We start from the raw sequence: 18709 nt of genomic DNA, 5'->3' as shown, positions 1-18709 counted from the left end.
GCCGCCGGCCACTTAATGGGGTCAAGGGGGTTTTGCTTTGGTTTTTATTTCATTTAATTAGTAATTAAGTATATTAATGACTTGGGTTTGGGCTTGGGTAAGAAGTTGAAAAAAAAAAAACCCTAATGCTAGAGAGGAGCCGCGGGTTTGGTTAAGAGGTGAGGGAGGATTATTTTCTTTTTCCTTTCTATCACAAACTGAATTGCAAGGGAGCCTACTTCTATATACACTCCAGCAAAGAGAGAAGAAAGAAAGTTTGAGAGGAAAGAAAGAGAGAGCGGTCGTGACTGAGTGAGAGTGTGCGTGAGATAGAGAGAAAGCAAGGGAAAGAAGAGAAAGCTTGTGAAGGAGATCAAGAGGAAGAAGGAGGACTCAAGCAAGAGGATGAAGCAAGGGCAAACCTCTTCATATTTTCATCTTCTTTTCATATTCCTAAGGCTAAGGTGAGGGTTGATCTAGTTAGGGTAGAGTCTACGAGAAAACATGTTGAAATTGCATGATTTTATGTGAAAATTTCATGAGAAACGTTATGTTTTTGGGTGATTCTTAACATGAGGGGTTTGTATGTATGATTGGGAATTCTTTTCATGCATGCTTAGTATGTGAAGGTTCTGTTTTGCCATGCCTTGTTGCTTGATGCTTTGATCCATGATGATTACATGACAAAACCTTGCTATTTTCACTATTTTCTCCTAGATCTGAATTGTGATGAATAACATGTCCTAGATCTGATTATTTGATGATGTATAATGATGGAAACCTTGCTGGAATTTGGCCCATGAGACTTGATCAAGCATGATCAAAAATTTTGAAAAAAACCCAAGGCTTAAAGAGGCCACGACCGAACCCTATTTTGGGGGTTCTGGCCACTTTTCTCGTTTTCTTTTAACTACATGTTGAGCTGATGATTTGTTGCTGATTTTATTATTTTTGGTCTTAACCAAAGTATCCCCACAGCCGACAGCCGTGAGACTAATCCCTCGCCCCACGGTCAGCGCACTAAGCGGTAGGGGGCTGGCCAAGGAGTTTTTTCTATTCGCAAGAGTTGGGATTCGAACCCCCAACCACTTGCTTAAAGGATGAAGTGCTGAACCACTACACCAACCCACTTGGTTTTGCTGATTTTATTATTGAAGTTATGAAAAGCATGGATTAATTGTTATTTTATGTGGTGTGGCCGAACCCTTATACCCTTTAGGGTTTCGTCAATGATTGGTTTACATGCGAGGATTGTGTAGATCTAATGTTTGTGGGAAATGGGGTAAAACCCTAATTGACATGATGACTATACTATATATGGAGACTTGTGAACTTATATTAACTTATGATATTGGTATTGTACCTTGAGAAAGAGAATTCGCTTGCAAGTAGTAATTGCATGGCTATAGTGCTAGTTGTAGGCTATGGACCATGATAACGATGGTGTCGTTAGAGACAAACGGTTACTTGCACGCGAGGGAGAATTTTATGGATTGACTGTGTGGTCTCCACGTGATAACCATGATTGAGTCATGGGGTCGGGATTGACTGTGTGGTCTCCCTAAGAATTGTGGGTTGACTGTGTGGTCCCCTCGTGATTGTTCATCTGCGGATGATCGAGATTGGCCAAGGTGTCGTGGTGATGGTGTGAATGGTGAGGTCGTTAGCCTAACTAAACTCTAGGTTGCTAACTGAGATGTGAAACTATGTTGCTATATTAATCGTATGATTTATGTGTACTGTGACTACTTGTGCGTTTTGCATGAGATCTAACCCTCTCTATGTGTTTTACTTGTTATTTGGGGGGGGGGGGAAGATGGTGGTGCTGACCACGAGCACGATTCATTCCTAGACACTGACACTCCATGATGAGGAGAATGACGAGGCCTGGGTGCCCGACTCACACCAGGTACGTTGCATCTATGTCGGCGGTGCCACACTTTCGGGTCGCGACAAGGAGGGAGAAGTCATCAAGGTCCAACAGCTTGAGAACGGGAGGGTGAAGTTGCCTTTTGCACCTCATCATTTCCATTTCCCTATGGACTTAGAGTCTGGGACGTCATCTGTGCGAGAGTCTGAGGGGGAGCTGGATCCTTCCGAAGATATGACGGTTGATCAGGAGAAGCTACCAGTGGAACCTGAAGCACCACCGATGCCAGACCCAAAGATCGACCTTGACGAGCAGGTGGCTATGGATCCTAGTGATCATGCTGAGGATACCGAGCAGATGCCACAAGAGCCTGTAGCGGAAGAAGAAGAGAATCTGAAGTTCGAAGGCGAGAGGAATGCAAGAGTGAACGGAAGATTCAGCGGTTCTTTAGTTTGTAGGGACATGGGTTGAGTGACTTCCACTTTTCTTTGGGTTGAGAGTCGGAGTGGCACCGAACTATCTGTTTTAGTTTTCAGTTGGATATTTTCTTTCAGATGATGTAATTTACATTGAGATTTCTTTCGGTGTAGACTTGTTTGCTAAGATGGTTGCTTGGCTGTGAGATTGTCTGCAATTAGTATCATTGTCGTGATACTTGAGATAAATTGTTTGTTTATACATTAAGATATTTACTTTATTTGAGGCACTGACATTGGGTTGTGGTTCTATTTTTAAGCAGGATTTCATCATGCCTCAAGACAGGACCCAACCAATGCTCAGCTTGCTCAAGCCATGGCCTAGCTAGCCCAGGTGATGGCCCAACAGGTTACCACGGCTCCTGCTCGGACTGCAGCACAGGCGCAGCGGGAAGCTGAAGAGAATGCTAAGAGAGCACAGAGAGCTGAACGGGATCAGGCACAAGATCAGATCCGAATGAGAACTGATTTCAACCGCCATGGTCCACCCAAATTCCAAGGCGAGGTGGAGCCTGAGAAAGCTTATTTGTGGGTGCAAGAAATGGAGAAGATTTTCGAAGCTCTCCATACTCCGAATGGGGAGAAGGTGAACTTGGCGACCTTCATGCTGAAGGGCGATGCCGAGTATTGGTGGAGGAGTGCCAAACAACTAATGACCGCGAATCACGTGGTTATTAATTGGGACTCTTTCAAAGGAGCTTTCATGGAGAAGTACTTCCCTAAGACTGCTAGGGAAGACATGGAACATCAATTCCTTGGTCTGAGACAGGGAGCGATGACAGTGGGAGAATATGCTGCCAGATTGGAGACGTTGTCAAAGCACTTTCGCTTCTTCCAAGCGCAAGTGGATGAACCATACCTGTGCAATCGGTTCATGAGAGGACTGAGGAACCACATATAAGATTCTGTGAGACCGTTGGGGATCAGAGTTTTCCACCAGCTGGTTGAGAAAGCTCGTGAAGTCGAGACAATGAAGAACCGTCAGAGGGGCCGACCTGAAAGTGGAGGACCAATCCGTTCTGGGCAAAGACAAGCTGGAAGGTTTGATAAGGGCAAAGCACCGTAGAGAAAGCCTTACCAACGTCCTGCTGACAAAGTACCTTTCGTTGGAAAAGTTGGAGCAGTTATACCTAAGGAGGTGGTTGTCTGTTTCAAGTGCAATCAGAAGGGGCACTGTGCAAATGAGTGTGGGAAAGAAATCATGTGCTGGAAATGCCAAAAGCCAGGGCATATTGAGAGAAACTGTCCTAATGCCGCCAATACTGAATACTGCTAGAGGAAGGCGACCTACTGCTCCAGGACGTGTGTTCGTAATATCTGGGGAACAGGCTGCAGTTACTGATGACCTTATCCAGGGTACGTGCACTATCGCTGGAAACTCCTTAATGGTTTTGTTTGATTCTGGTGCAACGCACTCGTTTATTTCTGAGGAGTGTGCGAAGAGACTAGGGTTACTAACTTTAGAGTTACCCTTCGATTTGGTGGTGACGACCCCTGTCGCCGATCGTCTAGTTACGCGCACGACATGCTTGCAATGTCCGTTGATCTACGAGGATCGGAAGTTTCTTGCGAATCTTGTCTGCTTAGGGTTTAAAGAGCTCGATGTGATTCTGGGAATGGATTGGTTGGCACAATATCATGTCCTCTTGGATTGTGCCAACAAGGCCGTAGTGTTTCCAGATTCAAGCGTTACGGATTACTTGAATTCGTACACCTTGAGGAAGGGTTCACCGACATTCATGAACTTCATTGTGGTTGAAGCAAAGAATGAAGGCGGCATGCGCAACATCTTGATAGTACAGGATTATGTGGACGTGTTTCCGGAGGATGTGCCTGGATTACCACCGGTGAGGGAGACGAAGTTTACCATTGATGTGATGCCCGACACGGGACCTATATCAATGACGCCTTATGGGATGGCACCAGCGGAGATGGCGGAGTTAGCCAAGCAGTTGGAGGATCTCTCTTCGAAGGGATTTATCTGACCAAGAGTGTCGCCTTGGGGTGCACCAGTGTTGTTGGTGAAGAAGAAGGATGGAAGATCTAGACTATGTGTGGATTACCGACAACTTAACAAGGTGACGGTGAAGAATCGTTATCCGATGCCCGGATAGTCGACTTGATGAATCAACTTCGAGGAGCTATTGTTTTCTCGAAGATAGATCTGAAGTCAGGATATCACCATATGTGTGTCAAGGAGGTTGATATTCAGAAGACTGCATTTAGAACTCGATACGGGCACTATGAGTATCTCATGATGTCGTTTGGAGTTACAAATGCACCCGCAGTGTTTATGGACTACATGAACCGAGTGTTCAGGCCATTCCTGGACAAGTTCATGGTGGTGTTCATCGACGATATTCTGATTTACTCGAAGAGTAAAGAGGAACACGAAGAGCATCTACGTCTAGTGCTGGAAGTTTTGCGGGAGAAGGAACTCTATGCCAATGGGTCTAAGTGTGAGTTCTGGATGGAAGAAGTGAAGTTCCTTGGTCATGTCATATCAAGTAAGGGTGTGGCAGTTGACCCCAGCAAAATTGAATCAATTTTGTCGTGGGAACAATCTAAAACGGCAAGCGACATTAGAAGTTTTGTTGGACTTGCTGGATACTACCGACGATTTTTCAGGGATTATGCGAAGTTAACTTCTCCGTTGACGCAACTGACGAAGAAGAATCAACCGTTTGCATGGACGGAAAAGTGTGAGGCTAGCTTTCAGGAGATGAAAAAGCGACTAACTACTGCACCCATACTAGCCTTACCCATGGAGGGAGAACTCTACGACGTATACTGTGACGCTTTGCATAATGGGTTGGGTTGCGTGATGATGCAAGAGAAAAGGGTGATCGCTTATGCTTCGAGAGAGCTGAAGATCCATGAGAAGAATTACCCTACGCATGATTTGGAGTTGGCTGCTATAGTTTATGCTCTCAAGATTTGGAGGCATTATCTCTACGGTAGTACGTTCACGATCTATAGTGATCACAAGAGTCTGAAGTACTTGTTTGATCAGAAGGATCTGAACATGAGGCAGCGAAGGTGGATGGAGTTCTTGAAAGATTACGAGTTTACCTTACAGTATCATCCGGGGAAGGCCAATGTTGTAGCCGGCGCTCTCACTCGAAAGGCTATACATGTATCCCCGTTGATGATCAAGGAGTTTGAATTATTGGAAGCGTTTCGAGATTTAAGCTTCGATGTGAAGTTAGCACCTGGAAAGTTGAGTTTCGGAATGGTGACAGTGTTGAGTGGACTCTTGGAGGAGATAAAGTCGAGACAAGAGACCGATGAAGAGCTGATCGAGAGGCGTAAACTGGTGACACAAGAAAAGGCGCCAAAGTTCGCTATCGGAAGCGATGGTTTACTGCGTTACAAAGAGCGGGTTTGCGTACCCAACGACGCAGCAATGAGGAAATTGATCTTGGATGAAGGACATAAGAGCCAATTGAGCATTCATCCGAGAATGACAAAGATGTATCGGGACTTGAAGCTTCATTTCTGGTGGCCTAGAATGAAGAGGCAAGTAGCTGAATGTGTCTACGTGCTTGACATGTCAGAAGGCGAAGGTGGAACACCAAAAGCCTGCGAGGAAACTGCAATCGTTGAATGTTTCAGAGTGGAAGTGGGACAGCATATTCATGGACTTCGTGATGGCATTACCGCTAACACGAAAGAGGTTCGATGCGATATGGGTGGTAGTTGATCGGTTGACAAAGACTGCTCACTTTGTACCAATCAATCTAAGCTACAAGGTGGAGAAGCTGGCAGAGAATCTGTCAACCTTCAAACTTAACTTAAAAATTCATTTTATTCAAAGTTTTGCATAAATGGCACTAAGACAAGTCTAGGGCCTTACATAACTAAACTCTAGGTTGTTAACTGAGATGTGAAACTATGTGTAAGACTCAAAATTTAATAAACCGCTTATTTACTTAATTTCTTTAAATTACGGTAACGTGTATTATTTATTAATTATTTGTGATTGAATATTATTCGCGCCACGACGGTGAAAAATAATTTAAGGAATATTTTCCTTATATTTGTTTAACTTCGTGTTAATATTTTAATATTGTCTTATTATTATTTTCCCTTCTCAAATCTAATCGCGATTCGTGAAAACTTATTAAGTAGTAATTAATTTCAATATTTTGATTTTATAAAGTTATTTAAAAGTAAGGGTTTAATCATAATTATTTTTATGTGTACTATTTTATTTTTAATTTTAATAATTTCTATTCTTTAATTATCTCTTTTTATGAAGAGATGACCTGCTCTAACAGGTCATCTTTGTTATTTACTTGTGATAGCCTATCAAGCATCACAAAGGAATATCTTTTATTCTTTTCTCACCTCAACCACAAAATTAATTCATTCTTATCGTTCCACCTCACCATCTCTATTTCCAACCACTTATTCAAATTTCAAATTTCCACTCTACCTTCCTCTCTCACTTAAATTATTCAATTTTATGATCACACTCTCTCTCCACGTGGGCCCCACCACACCCAATCGGAATTAGTTTTTCCTCACTCTCTCTCATGTGCACCCCTATCTTCCTCACTCTCGACATCTCTTTCTCTCCCTCACGCTTCACTTTCTTCTTCTTCACCTGATTTCCCTGCAACACCTCAACATAATCTTCTTCTCCTCCAAGGTGCAGCACCCAACCATCATCATCACCAGACCTTCTTCTTTCTCTACTCACGCGAGCACCACAGCCGCCCTGGTCACCACCGCCACGCCTCCTTCATGAGCGAACGCACCACCCCCATAGGTGACCGCCGCCGCCTCTCCTCCTTCCTCCAGCAAGGACGCGAGTCACAGCCACCATCACGATGTTGTTCTCCACGGACTCGACGGCCACCGCCACGTGAACACGCAGAAATCAACACCACCATGAAACCCTAAAACCGCCACCTTTCTCCTCCGATCTCCGGTGAACTGCTCATCGTTTTGGGAAACCAACACCACGATTAGACTCCCCTCGAAGCCAGCTTCAAAACCCCTAAACCAATTTCTGATTCCGACCATCTCCGCCGCGAACCGCCGCCGGAGGTGATTTCCGGCGAGTCCCTCAACCTGTAATCGACCATTGCTTCCTCCTTTGAGCTCTGTTTGCAACGAGACCACCACAATCGTGCTCCACTCGAAGTGGAGGTCACGACCATCCTCTCCCTTCCTCTCCGGCCACAACGCCGCCGTGCACCTCCGTTTTCTCCGGTGAGACCTTCGCCGGAGAATTTCCAGAAGGTTGTTCAGTGAGTTTCGACCTTTCTGAACTCAGTTTTGGACTCCAAGCTTCGTTTTATGAATGAAAAATAATGTTTTTGCTTGCTGTGATTTTTATCTTAGGTGTTTGAGGAGTTAAAGGTTGTGAGCCATGCTCTGCCCTCAAGAAGAAGATGGTAAACCCATATGAATATTTCTTCTGTATTATTGTTGCTGTCACGCGATTATAGTAGCTGCTGATCTGTTAAATAGTTAGGTTTAGTGAACGAATTTGAAGTAGTCTTCATAAAAATTGTAGCATTTTCGGTTAGCAAACTTTTGCCACTGGTTTCATGTCATTTCGATTTCTCTAGCTCTAGTTATACGCATTTTAGTGAGCACGGGTTAAGCTGTCCCATTTCTCACGAACTGCTGTAGTATTTGATTTTTCCTGAATTTTGTACTTCGATTTTGGACTTGAAAATTTATGAGGATTTACAAAAGCTGTAGATGAAGTCAGGATATAAATATTAGATTTTTCGGAGTTTATTTGATGTATTTAAAAATTATCCAAAGTCGTTGTACAGTTTATAATTGCTTGACAAAATCACTTATTTCAAGCGAAAAGCGTTGTTTATGGAAAAGTTTGATAAAACCTTTTGTTTTAAAATTATATTACAATGTTTGGAGTAGGAAAACATATTTCGAAACTTACTTACCTACGTTGTTTATTCGTTTATGAAAATCAAGAATGTTTGAGTCTTTACGCACGTCTATTCGTTAAAAAGAGATTGCGAAAAGTTTTGAAAGTCGAACAAGTTTTTGGAGTGTTAGAAACTAAGTTTTCGAATATTACCTCTTTGTTAATGGATGCTTAGGAATAACATGGTTGGATAGAGACAGAATAATTAAGTTTGAATTTCCGAGTGAGGAATTAGACTTCGAAAGGTATTAATTAGAATGGATTAAGTTGTGATGGAAATCTTGATGTTGGAAGATGACTTAGGATTGAATCTTGAATTCCAAGAAGTTTATGAGCTTTATTGTAAATACTTGATTTTAGAAGGTATAGATTTTAAACTTTGGAAGTGGATTTAGATGTAATTAAGGGATTAATTGAGGACTAGAACTCGTTTCTTAGAGATTGAGGACTAATCTATAAGTTTGAAATTTTTGTAGAACCAAAGTGGAGCTTCAAAGAGACTAGGGTCTTTGTCTAACGAGATATCACGAGTTTAAGTTTAAGAGAAATGATTCGATCGTTTTGAAGGAGCTCATGAGTCTTGAATGAGTACATAACCATTAGATAAGGAGAGTTGTTTGTCTTGGAAGTTAACTATGGTTTATGGATTACTTGATAAGAGTTAGTGGATTTGATAAGAATTGATAATGATACAACGTTGGCTTGAGGAATAGATTGTGAGAGCAAGTTGAGACATTAAGTTGTTGTAAGTGACTCGATAAGTAAGTATTCCTTATTTGCTCTTTCCATTTTAACAAAGATATGAGTATTTGGTTTTAAAGCGGATTTACTAAGTCAAAAGCTTTTGAAGCATTGTTATTGTTTTGTTGTCATTATGATGACTTGTTTTAATTTCGGTGATTGACCTTAATGGTTTATAACCATTGCGAAGATTCAGTTTAACTTGTGTTTTCTATAAGTCATTTGCTTGAGGTTGTAGCTCTAGACTTAAGTAGTAAGTAGCGCGATTAGTGATTTCGTTAAGTATGCTTATGAAAGGTACGGAGAACGGAAGCACCTTGCATCGAAGCTACACAATGGAATAAAGCGAGTCTACACGGTAAAGCAAAGACGGGATTGGATTGGAGTTGCAGCTTTGTAAGGGAGTTGGCTAAGGTTAGGGCAATTTTACTTACTAGCTATTGTATTGTAGGCGTCGATAAATTCGACTTGAATATTGCTTGATATTGAATATTGCTTGGATATTGATTATTGCTTGGAACTGGGAAAATGTATTCTGGAGGCTTCGGCCGAGTGAACTTATATGAGACGTGTGTCTCCGTTTTCTGAGAGGCTTCGGCCGTTTATTGGTTTCTGTCTTATGATTTCCGCACAAAATTATTGTTGTAATGCTTCTTATAGCTTGGGATATTGATATTGTTGTCGAATTGTGCGCTTGACGCGATTGCGGAGTGTAGGACATTTGAATTGATCTATTTCGATCATTCTGGTTGAAATAATAACCCTAGGCAGGTTCTGACGGGGGTCAGAGACCTAGCCCTCCTTTGAACGCTTAGACTTTTCCCGGGGATTATATTTGGGGGATTTGGGAAACTTTGATTAGTTAGAACATGGAACTTGATAATTCAGGAAACTTAGATTTTTTACAATAAACCTCATAATTGAATAAACTCAACTTGAAACGCTTTAATTAATTATCGATGACCTTAGGGAAACTTAGGAAATTGAAATGATTGTGAAATACGGGAATAAGTCGACAAGCCATGACTTGAACAAAAACTGAGCGTGGGTAATACCTTTCTCGCTCGTTGAGTCGTTTGCTTGACCGTCAAGTAGACGAGTCAACATGACTAATATGGGAAATAAGTGCTTCCTTGCACTTCTTGAATAATTTAGTGGACGCCACGGGGGTGATCCACGGTGACGAGAGGAGGTCACCGAGTACTCTAGTACTCTTCCATTGGACGCCACGGGGGTGATCCACGGTGACGAGAGGAGGTCACCGAGTACTTTAGTACTCTCCCATTGGGGTTTATGTCGTCAGGTTCGACATTAAACACTTGGGTTCTTATTGGGTTTTGTAGTTAACTTTTTACCTGTGAGGACGAATCGTTGTTTTGCTAATCATATTGCACTCATGCATACACGCGATGAAGTGCCAAGCGGAGTACTTCGGTATAGCAGGAAGCAACGATCAGCCTTGTAGAGTTGAATCGGTCCTGAGTATACCTGGTACAACAGGAAGTAACGATCATCCGTGTAGAGTTGTATCGCTCCTGTTGATGTCCGGCATAACAAGCAGAAATGGTCGAACCGTGTAGAGTTGGATCGTCTTGACAATAGCCAAAGCTGATAAGCGACGCCCGAGCAGAAATGGTTAAACACGAGGCCAGTGTTACGACCGTCTCGAGGTGCCCAACCTTTAAGTGGCAATACCATTGGTTTGTCCCGTCACCATGCAGAGTGACGTTTTTCGGATTGTGTCAGCATATTTTGCATTGGCACACCATGCATCTTATTATGATTGACGTCGCATGACATATCATGCCCTTTAATTATATTTGTTTAGATGTTGATGATTGGATTATTATTAGGGACTTGATAACATTCTATGTATATACCTTAGGGTAGGCAACTGAGAACCTATATAAGTATATACCCCCCTTTGTCAAATGTTGATTGTATATTTATTATATTCTGTAAGTTGACACTAGGGCCTTGGCTTTGTTTGTATGTTTGTGTTTGGGCGGTCGACCTGCTGCCAGACGACGAAAGGTGGAGATGTGAGCCGATGCTACTCCATGTGGAAGAATTATAGAAGACTCGAAGAATAGAGTCGGTGTAAGGCTAGAGCCTTTGGCTAGAATAGCTTACCGTTATTGGTTTAAGCTTGTAGGATCATTTTATGATTTGTATTTGAGGTTTTGGGTAGGTTCCGGTGCATGGCTTTCCTATGGTTACACAGTGTGGAAATCATATTGAGTATATCGGATCTATGGAGTCATTGCATAGTGGGTCCGTTGTTGGATCTTATTTTATTTGTCCTGTCTTTTATGTTGTGCCTTGGTAAAGGCCAGATGTAAATTATTTATGGTTGGGAGCATGCATTACATATTTTAGAAATGCTTCGAAAAAGAAAAAAAAATACTCACATTTATAAATCTAGTTTGGAAAATATTGCATATTTACTTTTACATGTTACTACCGTGGCACCCGAAAATCGGGATGTTACACTATGTTGCTATATTAATCGTATGATTTATGTGTACTGTGACTACTTGTGCGTTTTGCATGAGATCTGACCCTCTCTATGTGTTTTACTTGTTATTTGGGGGGGGGGGGGGGCAGATGGTGGTGCTGACCACGAGCACGATTCATTCCTGGACACTGACACTCCATGATGATGTAAGACCCAAGTTTTAAGCTTATGCTAAGTGAATAAACTTCCTATTCACGATTAGGGTTGATGTATCGTGAAAGGAAAACCTGAACAAGAGTTTACTAAATGGAATAAATTATGAAGGAGGGAGTTCAGGAAAATTCAAAGGATTGTATCGAAGTCGATTTAAGTTATAGCACGAATAATATTCGCTTTAAAACCTAGGACAAGAACCTTAGAAAATCAAACTATGTTCCACCCTTGGAACACTGTAGGAATTTAGTCCAAAAATCTTCAGAGAAATGTTAGAACTTCTCTTTTTCCATATATAACAATCGTTTCGAGGCGAAACTCTAGGATCTACGAACGTCCGATTCCAATCATCGGAAGTTTGCCGAAACCGAATCACTGATAGTTCAGAAACCCTAAAATCAACGGACGATGAAGACTTTTTCTATTCGGAGCATCAAATAAAGATTTCATCCGCGCACGCCCACTCTAATCGACGTTCCAGATCTTTCTTCAGAAGGAAGTTTCTGCATCCGAGGTCAAAATCATAAAGTGCATAAAGTGCATTTTAAGCCGGTACACATTAAAAACAAGCCTCGAAAACCAAAAATCATACTGATATTTCTTTGGAGAATTAGAAGATTCAACGGGATGAATATCGTGTCTAATATACGTTTGAATCAGTAGGAAAAATCGGAATCGCGAAATTCTCATTTTTCCGCATTTTCCATTTCCTATATATAGTATATGAAAGAAAAAAGAAAAAAAAAACAACAAAAAAATCACAACACACACACACGGCCGTAGCTTCAAGAGGAGGAAAAGGAAGAAAAGTGATTTTTCCAATTCTTGACCGATCGTCGTTCCGTTCGTTGCTACGCGTAGGCCTCGAGGTACTGATGCTTTTCCTTACCTCTGATCGCTTTTTCCATAGCTTTTCTGTAGACTTTTCTGAGTGGATAGTTTATGGGTTTTTGCAAAACTATCCTGAATCTTTCATTTCTGATTCTAAACCTCTTCCTTATGTGCCCAAGATCACTTCTGCCGGGTTAGATTTTCCGTTATGTCGCCGGAATTCCGCCGGAATCAATTTTAGCCTTAAATACCCATTTTTGGAGTTTTTGAGGTAAAGCTTCAACCTTTAGGCTAAAAACTATCGCCTTAGCTTAGTGTTAGTAGGATTAGTTGTCATAAACGTCGTTGGTGACGTCCCTGCAAAATTTTATTTTTGGGATTTCAGTTTTGAAAATCCTAAGTTAAAAATCATGACCAAAATACCCTTGCGACAGTTTTTGATCCGATAATTTTTCCGAGTTCAGAATACCCTTAGTTACGGCTTATGAAAGCATAGGAACCAAGTTTGATCGAAGAAAAATCGAGCCCCACAATTGTGAAAAGTGGCCGAGCCCTATAGAGGAGGAGGGGGAAAATTCCTTTTCCGAAAACTTGTCCTTTCGCGCTAGATTATCGTACCTTAGAGTATAGATTACTTCGAGTAACCTTAGTAAGTATCGATAACTTAGTTTTCGATAGATTCTGATAGTATTTCTGTGGTTTTGCTCTAAAGGTGATTTTGAGGAATTCCCAGAGGAGCAAGCCTTTGATTGTGAACAAGTGTTAGGAGATCGTCCTGGAGAATCTACAGGTGAGGGCTTCTCATTGAATCTCTAGTTAATGCTTAGGGTCGATGTTTCGACATTGTTTACTGTTTATGCACTGGAATTGTGTGTGATTGGAAAACGTTTTCTGAGGCTTCGGCTGACAATGTAGATGATGCATCTACTGTATGTTTTTGATGAGTGAATGACATGCTAAGTGCTAATTGGGTAATTTAGGATGTGTGGTGCATGCCTTATATGCTAGGTGCTATGTGGTTATTGCTTAAGATATTGACATATGACATGTTGATTGATTATGATGAGTTAATTCTGCTTTTGCACTATAATCTGAGTTTCTGAACGGTGAGAAAAGCGGGCAGGTCATGCCGATTTTATTTTGAGAGTTTTGAGAAATCTTGAAAGGACGAATGAGATTCGGGCCTTGTTGTGGTGTTGTATGGATCGAGACATTCTCTGGAGTCATTTGGGGATTAGGAGATCCCGAGAACTTATAGGATTCGCGATAAGACTAAAAGGATAATTATTTTGTAAAGAAAACTCATAAGACATTAAACAACCTCTAAATCTTTAAGTAATGGTAATAATCTCGGAAGGAAGCTTTGGATGCAAATCATAGTTTTGGAAAACGAGAAGTGTCGTCGGATCCCAGCATTTAGAAAGTTGAGGGGCTTCGAGTATGTAGTTGTTGTTGTGCTGTTGGAGCAGCTATTGTGGTTGTGCTGTTGGAGCAGCTATGTTGTTGGGCGTATCTTCGACTTTGCGGCGCGAATCCGTATGTCCAAACCCGACGGGTTGGGCCGATTCGGCAATAATTGTTGACACGCGCGAATCCGTATATTCAATCCGATGGATTGGATCGATTCGGCGGTAGTCACTCAGGCACACGTGAGTCCGTATGTTCAATCAGAGGGATTGGATCGATTCAGCGATTGCCATTTTACCTCGCGTGAATCCGTATGTTCAATCCGAGGGATTGGATCGATTCAGCGACAACTTTTCGACACGCGCGAATCCGTATATTCAATCCGATGGATTGGATCGATTCGGCGGTAGTCACTCAGGCACGCGTGAGTCCGTATGTTCAATCAGAGGGATTGGATCGATTCAGCGATTGCCATTTTAACTCGCGTGAATCCGTATGTTCAATCCGAGGGATTGGATCGATTCAGCGATAACCTTTCGACTCGCGCGGATCCGTATGTTCAATCCGATGGATTGGATCGATTCGGCGATAGTCATTGGACACGCGCAATGTCCGTATGTTCGACTCTTTTGAGTGAACCGACTTGGCGTTGTCATTTGTTGCGTGTGCGAGTCCGTATGTTCAACCCAAGGGGTTGGATCGACTCGACATGCCTAATTGTGGGAGTTGCGTGTGCGAGTCCGTATGTTCAACCCAAGGGGTTGGATCGACTTGACATGCCTAATTGTTGGGCTATCCTGGGGATAAGTCCGGGAAACCGGTAGTTTCCGAGTATGTGATACTCTTTGCTTGTTGAGCAGTTGTGACCATCGGATTGAGATGAGTCGGATGATCCGGAGATCATCATGAGTTACTATGTTGATGTGAAGAAGTGTCTTTTGTCGCAGAATCGACTTTACCTTAGGGTAAGCTTTTAGAGACTTTAATTTACCTAGAACACGTGGCGGCGTGTCGAGTGAGAGTCGGAGACGTTGTTTGACTAATCATCCCGCATTCATGCATACTGATTTAGTTGTCGAGTGTGATTGTTATTTGTTAATCCTATTTGGAACATGTTAATTGTTATTATTGCCGTTAAGTTCATTATGGAATATGCAACCCTAGGATGTTATCCCTAGCTATAAGCCTAAGTGGCTATTCTCTTATCTATATCTATTGGTGCTATTATTTATGTAATTCTTTGGAGTTGACCCTCGCGTCTTCTGTGTGTGCTTTGGCGGACAAACGCCCTTTGTCAGATGTCTTTGGCGGACTGGTTCACGACGGTTCACCCTTCGGGGGAAACTAGAGTTGGGATGCTGGGACAGGAGCGCATCGCGATAGCGAGCGGAGGACGGATGGTGTACATAGACTAGGTCGTTCTGGATTTCGAATTCGGACGACGATCATGCTAGCATGTAGGTTTTAGTGCTGGTGTGAGCTCCTCGAGATGGGATTAGTGTAGGAGTAGAGTCTTAGCTCTGAACATCATTTGTTTTCTTTGGGGACAGGGTAGTTTCCCACCTATAGCTTTTTGTGTGGTTCCTTTACGGGAATCACAGAGAGTTGGTTGGACTTAAGAGGTCTTGTTTTAGGCCATCTGGGCTGACTTATTCTTATTTTGAGGGACAGTGTTGCAGACACCTAACCTTTCTTTTGGATTATACCTTTTGCCTACGGGCGTTCTTTTCTACTACTTTCCGTCACTGGAGGTTACTCGTGACGAGGTTGGGTACTTACAGCGGGGGGTTGTAAATATATATTGGATAATAGTTTTATTGCTTTTCGCATTTGGGTTTTATTTAATTCAGTCTTGTCTTAGTTATTATCAAAAAAAAAAAAATTTACGTTTTTCCGCATTAAGTTTACTTTTGGTTACTAAAGTGACGCCACCGAAATCGGGGTGTTACAGATGAGGAGAATGACAAGGCATGGGTGCCCGACCCACACCAGGTACGTCGCATCTATGTCGGCGGTGCCACATTTTCGGGTCGCGACAAGGAGGGAGAAGTCCTCGAGGTTCAACAGCTTGAGAACGGGAGGGTGAAGTTGCCTTTTGCACCTCATCATTTCCATTTCCCTATGGACTTAGAGTCTGGGACGTCATCTGTGCGAGAGTCTGAGGGGGAGCTGGATCCTTCCGAAGATATGACGGTTGATCAGGAGAAGCTACCAGTGGAACCTGAAGCACCACCGATGCCAGACCCGAAGATCGATGTAACACCCCATTTTTTTTATTAGTAGAATATTTATTAATTTATTTTAATTATTATTAGGTTATATAGTGATTTGAATAAATAGGTGATTTTACTATATAATAAGGTGATTATGAGAGTTTATCGTATAATAAGGTAATTAAGTGATTTTATTAGATAATTAGGTGATTATGTGATATATGGAGTGAGTAAATTATTTAAATTGTATATGAGTGATATATGTGATTATTATTTAAATCTTATGTGTGATATAGTATAAGATTTAGATAAATAAGAGTTTTAGGTTTTAAGTGAGTAGTTGGGAGTGAGGCCCATTGTAAGACTATTTAAGGGTTAGGAGTGAATTAGAAAGAGAGAAATCAGAATTTGAGAACTGGAGAAGTTAGCAGAGCAGAAGAAAAGAAGCGTGAAAGAGAGAAGGGGAGAAAAGAGAAGAAAAACCTAGACTTTGATCTTCAAGAGGTAAGAGTTTGAATTCATATTCTACGGATTAGTATGATAGTGGGTAATGATAGGAAGCATGATTTAGAAACCTTAGGATGCATAAATTCCCAAATTGAAATAGTTAGGGTTTGATTTTAAGATGAATTTTGGGGGTAGAAGATAGGCGCGCATGATGCGCGGGTTGCGCGCGGGAAATTTACGAGCTCTTGAACCCTATTTCTAGCTGTCTTAATGACCGAATTTGAAGAAGTTTTATTCAAAAAAGTCGTAACCCTTTCTGTTATAAAACTTTTGCCGCTGGTTTCACGTCATTCCGACGTCTGTAGCTCGAGTTACATGCGTTTTAGTGAGGATAGGTTAAGCTGTCTCGTTTCTCATGAACTACTGTTAGTGTTAGATTTTTCCTGAATTTTGTACTTTGAATTTATACTTGAAATTTTACAAGGATTTACAAAACGTGTATAGGGAACCATGATAAAAATATTGGATTTTTCTGAGTGTATTTGAGGTATTTAAAAATTCGTCTAGGTTGTTGTATAGTTTATAACCATTTTGAATAAAATGAGTCATTTTAGGTGCAGTTGTTGTTTTCGAAAAAAGATATGGTGCGTGCGTGGTGATGCGCAAGGCACGGTGGCGCACGGTTATGGTGAGGGTTGCGCGTGTCACGCCCCCTTCCATAAGTGACGAGTTCGCCCTAACTCCATCACTTAGGAGTGAGCACGCGACGTGAAATAGTGAATGTTTTTTTTTCTACTTAGGGTTTTCTCGTTGGATCGGGATCGCGAGAGTAAAGTGAACTCGAGCATTCCCTTTTCATCCCCAGGTAATTGACCTCCTAACCTAAGACCGCGGAGAATAACGATATAAATCACACAGAACATACATAACATGCATAATCGGTGGGCGGATCCACCACATAAGTCTACAAGCAAACAGACAACACATAAAGAGGACATAGAGCCCTCAAGCACATAGTCTGGTACAGATAATCAAAATACGGAAATGGAAACATAAATCATTATCATCATCATCATTAGAAACTCGGACCATACGGCTTCTCCCCTCGGATCTTCCTCCTCTGGATCCTCCTCACTGACTCCCCCACCGGCTGCTGGCACTAACACTGGCTCTGGCATAGGACCCTACTCTGACTCTCTGTCTCCGGACGCCTCGCCTCTCTGGAATCTGCGACGGTAAACTCTGGCATCTCGGGAGAATCTAGGGGATCTCACTCGCTTGCGGGCCGTGACCCGAAAGCAAGACAAGTTCCTCCGGGGTGGAGGAGATCCCATAGACTCCTGGGTCTGCGGAACCCTCTGATCAGGAGATCCCTGTGGACTCACCACGGTGACTGGTACGGCTGGGACAAGCTCTCCGGTCTTCATAGGCTCGCCTGCCTGTGGGTTTGGCACCTGTGGACTGCCTGGACTCTACGGACCAACGTGCTGAGCGTGGGTCGGCAGGAAGAATGAGAACACCATAGGGAGTGTCACGGGAAAACAGATATGCCCTGCTCCTGGATCCCTGCACCACAAAATCGTGAGTCCCTGATAAAAGCAGTATCCTGTAACTGGGTCAACATGCCAGCCAGCACGGGACGGGAAATCAGCGTGGATCGCGAGGACTGGAGGGATGCTCATTGTCACACCTGTTATCTGCTTTCATAAAATAAGTGCAAGGGTGAGTCATACGCAACTTTGCACAATAATACACATCAGATAAGATAAACGCTAAAACTCAAGTTAACATATCATTAATTACACACATGTTAGCAAACACAAGTAATAATGCAGTATGATTAAATCCACCTTATGTCTCTGTCCTTCGAATTGACTTCTCTCACTACTTCGTAGGAAATGGTGAGTTCATCGCCAACCTTTTTATTATTTTCTTTATCATGTGATGATGAGTATGATTTATGGGCCCGAAGCTATTGCTTCGTTATCTTCGGAAAGTCGTCTCGGGAACATGGAAACTCCTTACAGTCCACTCTTTACCGGACAATGATCGCTCAGTAGCTCACAGACAGAAGTACACGACGCAACTCTTTGCCTTAAACATCATGCCAATCCCGACCTCAAGGGTCCTGCCGGAACAGACAAGAGAGGTGTACTGCCGTGT

At 42.3% G+C, this 18709-nt stretch overlaps 1 protein-coding gene and 1 long non-coding RNA gene across 3 annotated transcripts; both read left to right on the top strand.

Moving 5' to 3' along the window:
• The first annotated feature begins 3506 nt into the window (after window positions 1-3506).
• Window positions 3507-4310, top strand: LOC130712594 (uncharacterized). The gene has a single exon (XM_057562421.1). The coding sequence runs from the start codon at window positions 3507-3509 to the stop codon at window positions 4308-4310; it is 804 nt and encodes a 267-aa protein (XP_057418404.1).
• Window positions 4311-6678: 2368 nt separating this feature from the next.
• LOC130715660 (uncharacterized) lies at window positions 6679-8153 on the top strand. 2 transcript variants are annotated; one of them, XR_009011724.1, is made up of 2 exons: window positions 6679-7583; window positions 7678-8153. It is a non-coding gene; the product is annotated as an uncharacterized LOC130715660 (long non-coding RNA). The 2 variants fall into 2 exon arrangements; XR_009011725.1 differs by having other exon boundaries at window positions 6679-7575; window positions 7678-8091.
• The last annotated feature ends 10556 nt before the right edge of the window (window positions 8154-18709 follow it).

Source organism: Lotus japonicus, chromosome 4 (assembly GCF_012489685.1).
Source record: "Lotus japonicus ecotype B-129 chromosome 4, LjGifu_v1.2".
NCBI lineage: Eukaryota > Viridiplantae > Streptophyta > Magnoliopsida > Fabales > Fabaceae > Lotus > Lotus japonicus.
Note: the sequence above shows the minus strand (reverse complement) of the source record. Positions and strands in the feature narration are given on the sequence as shown.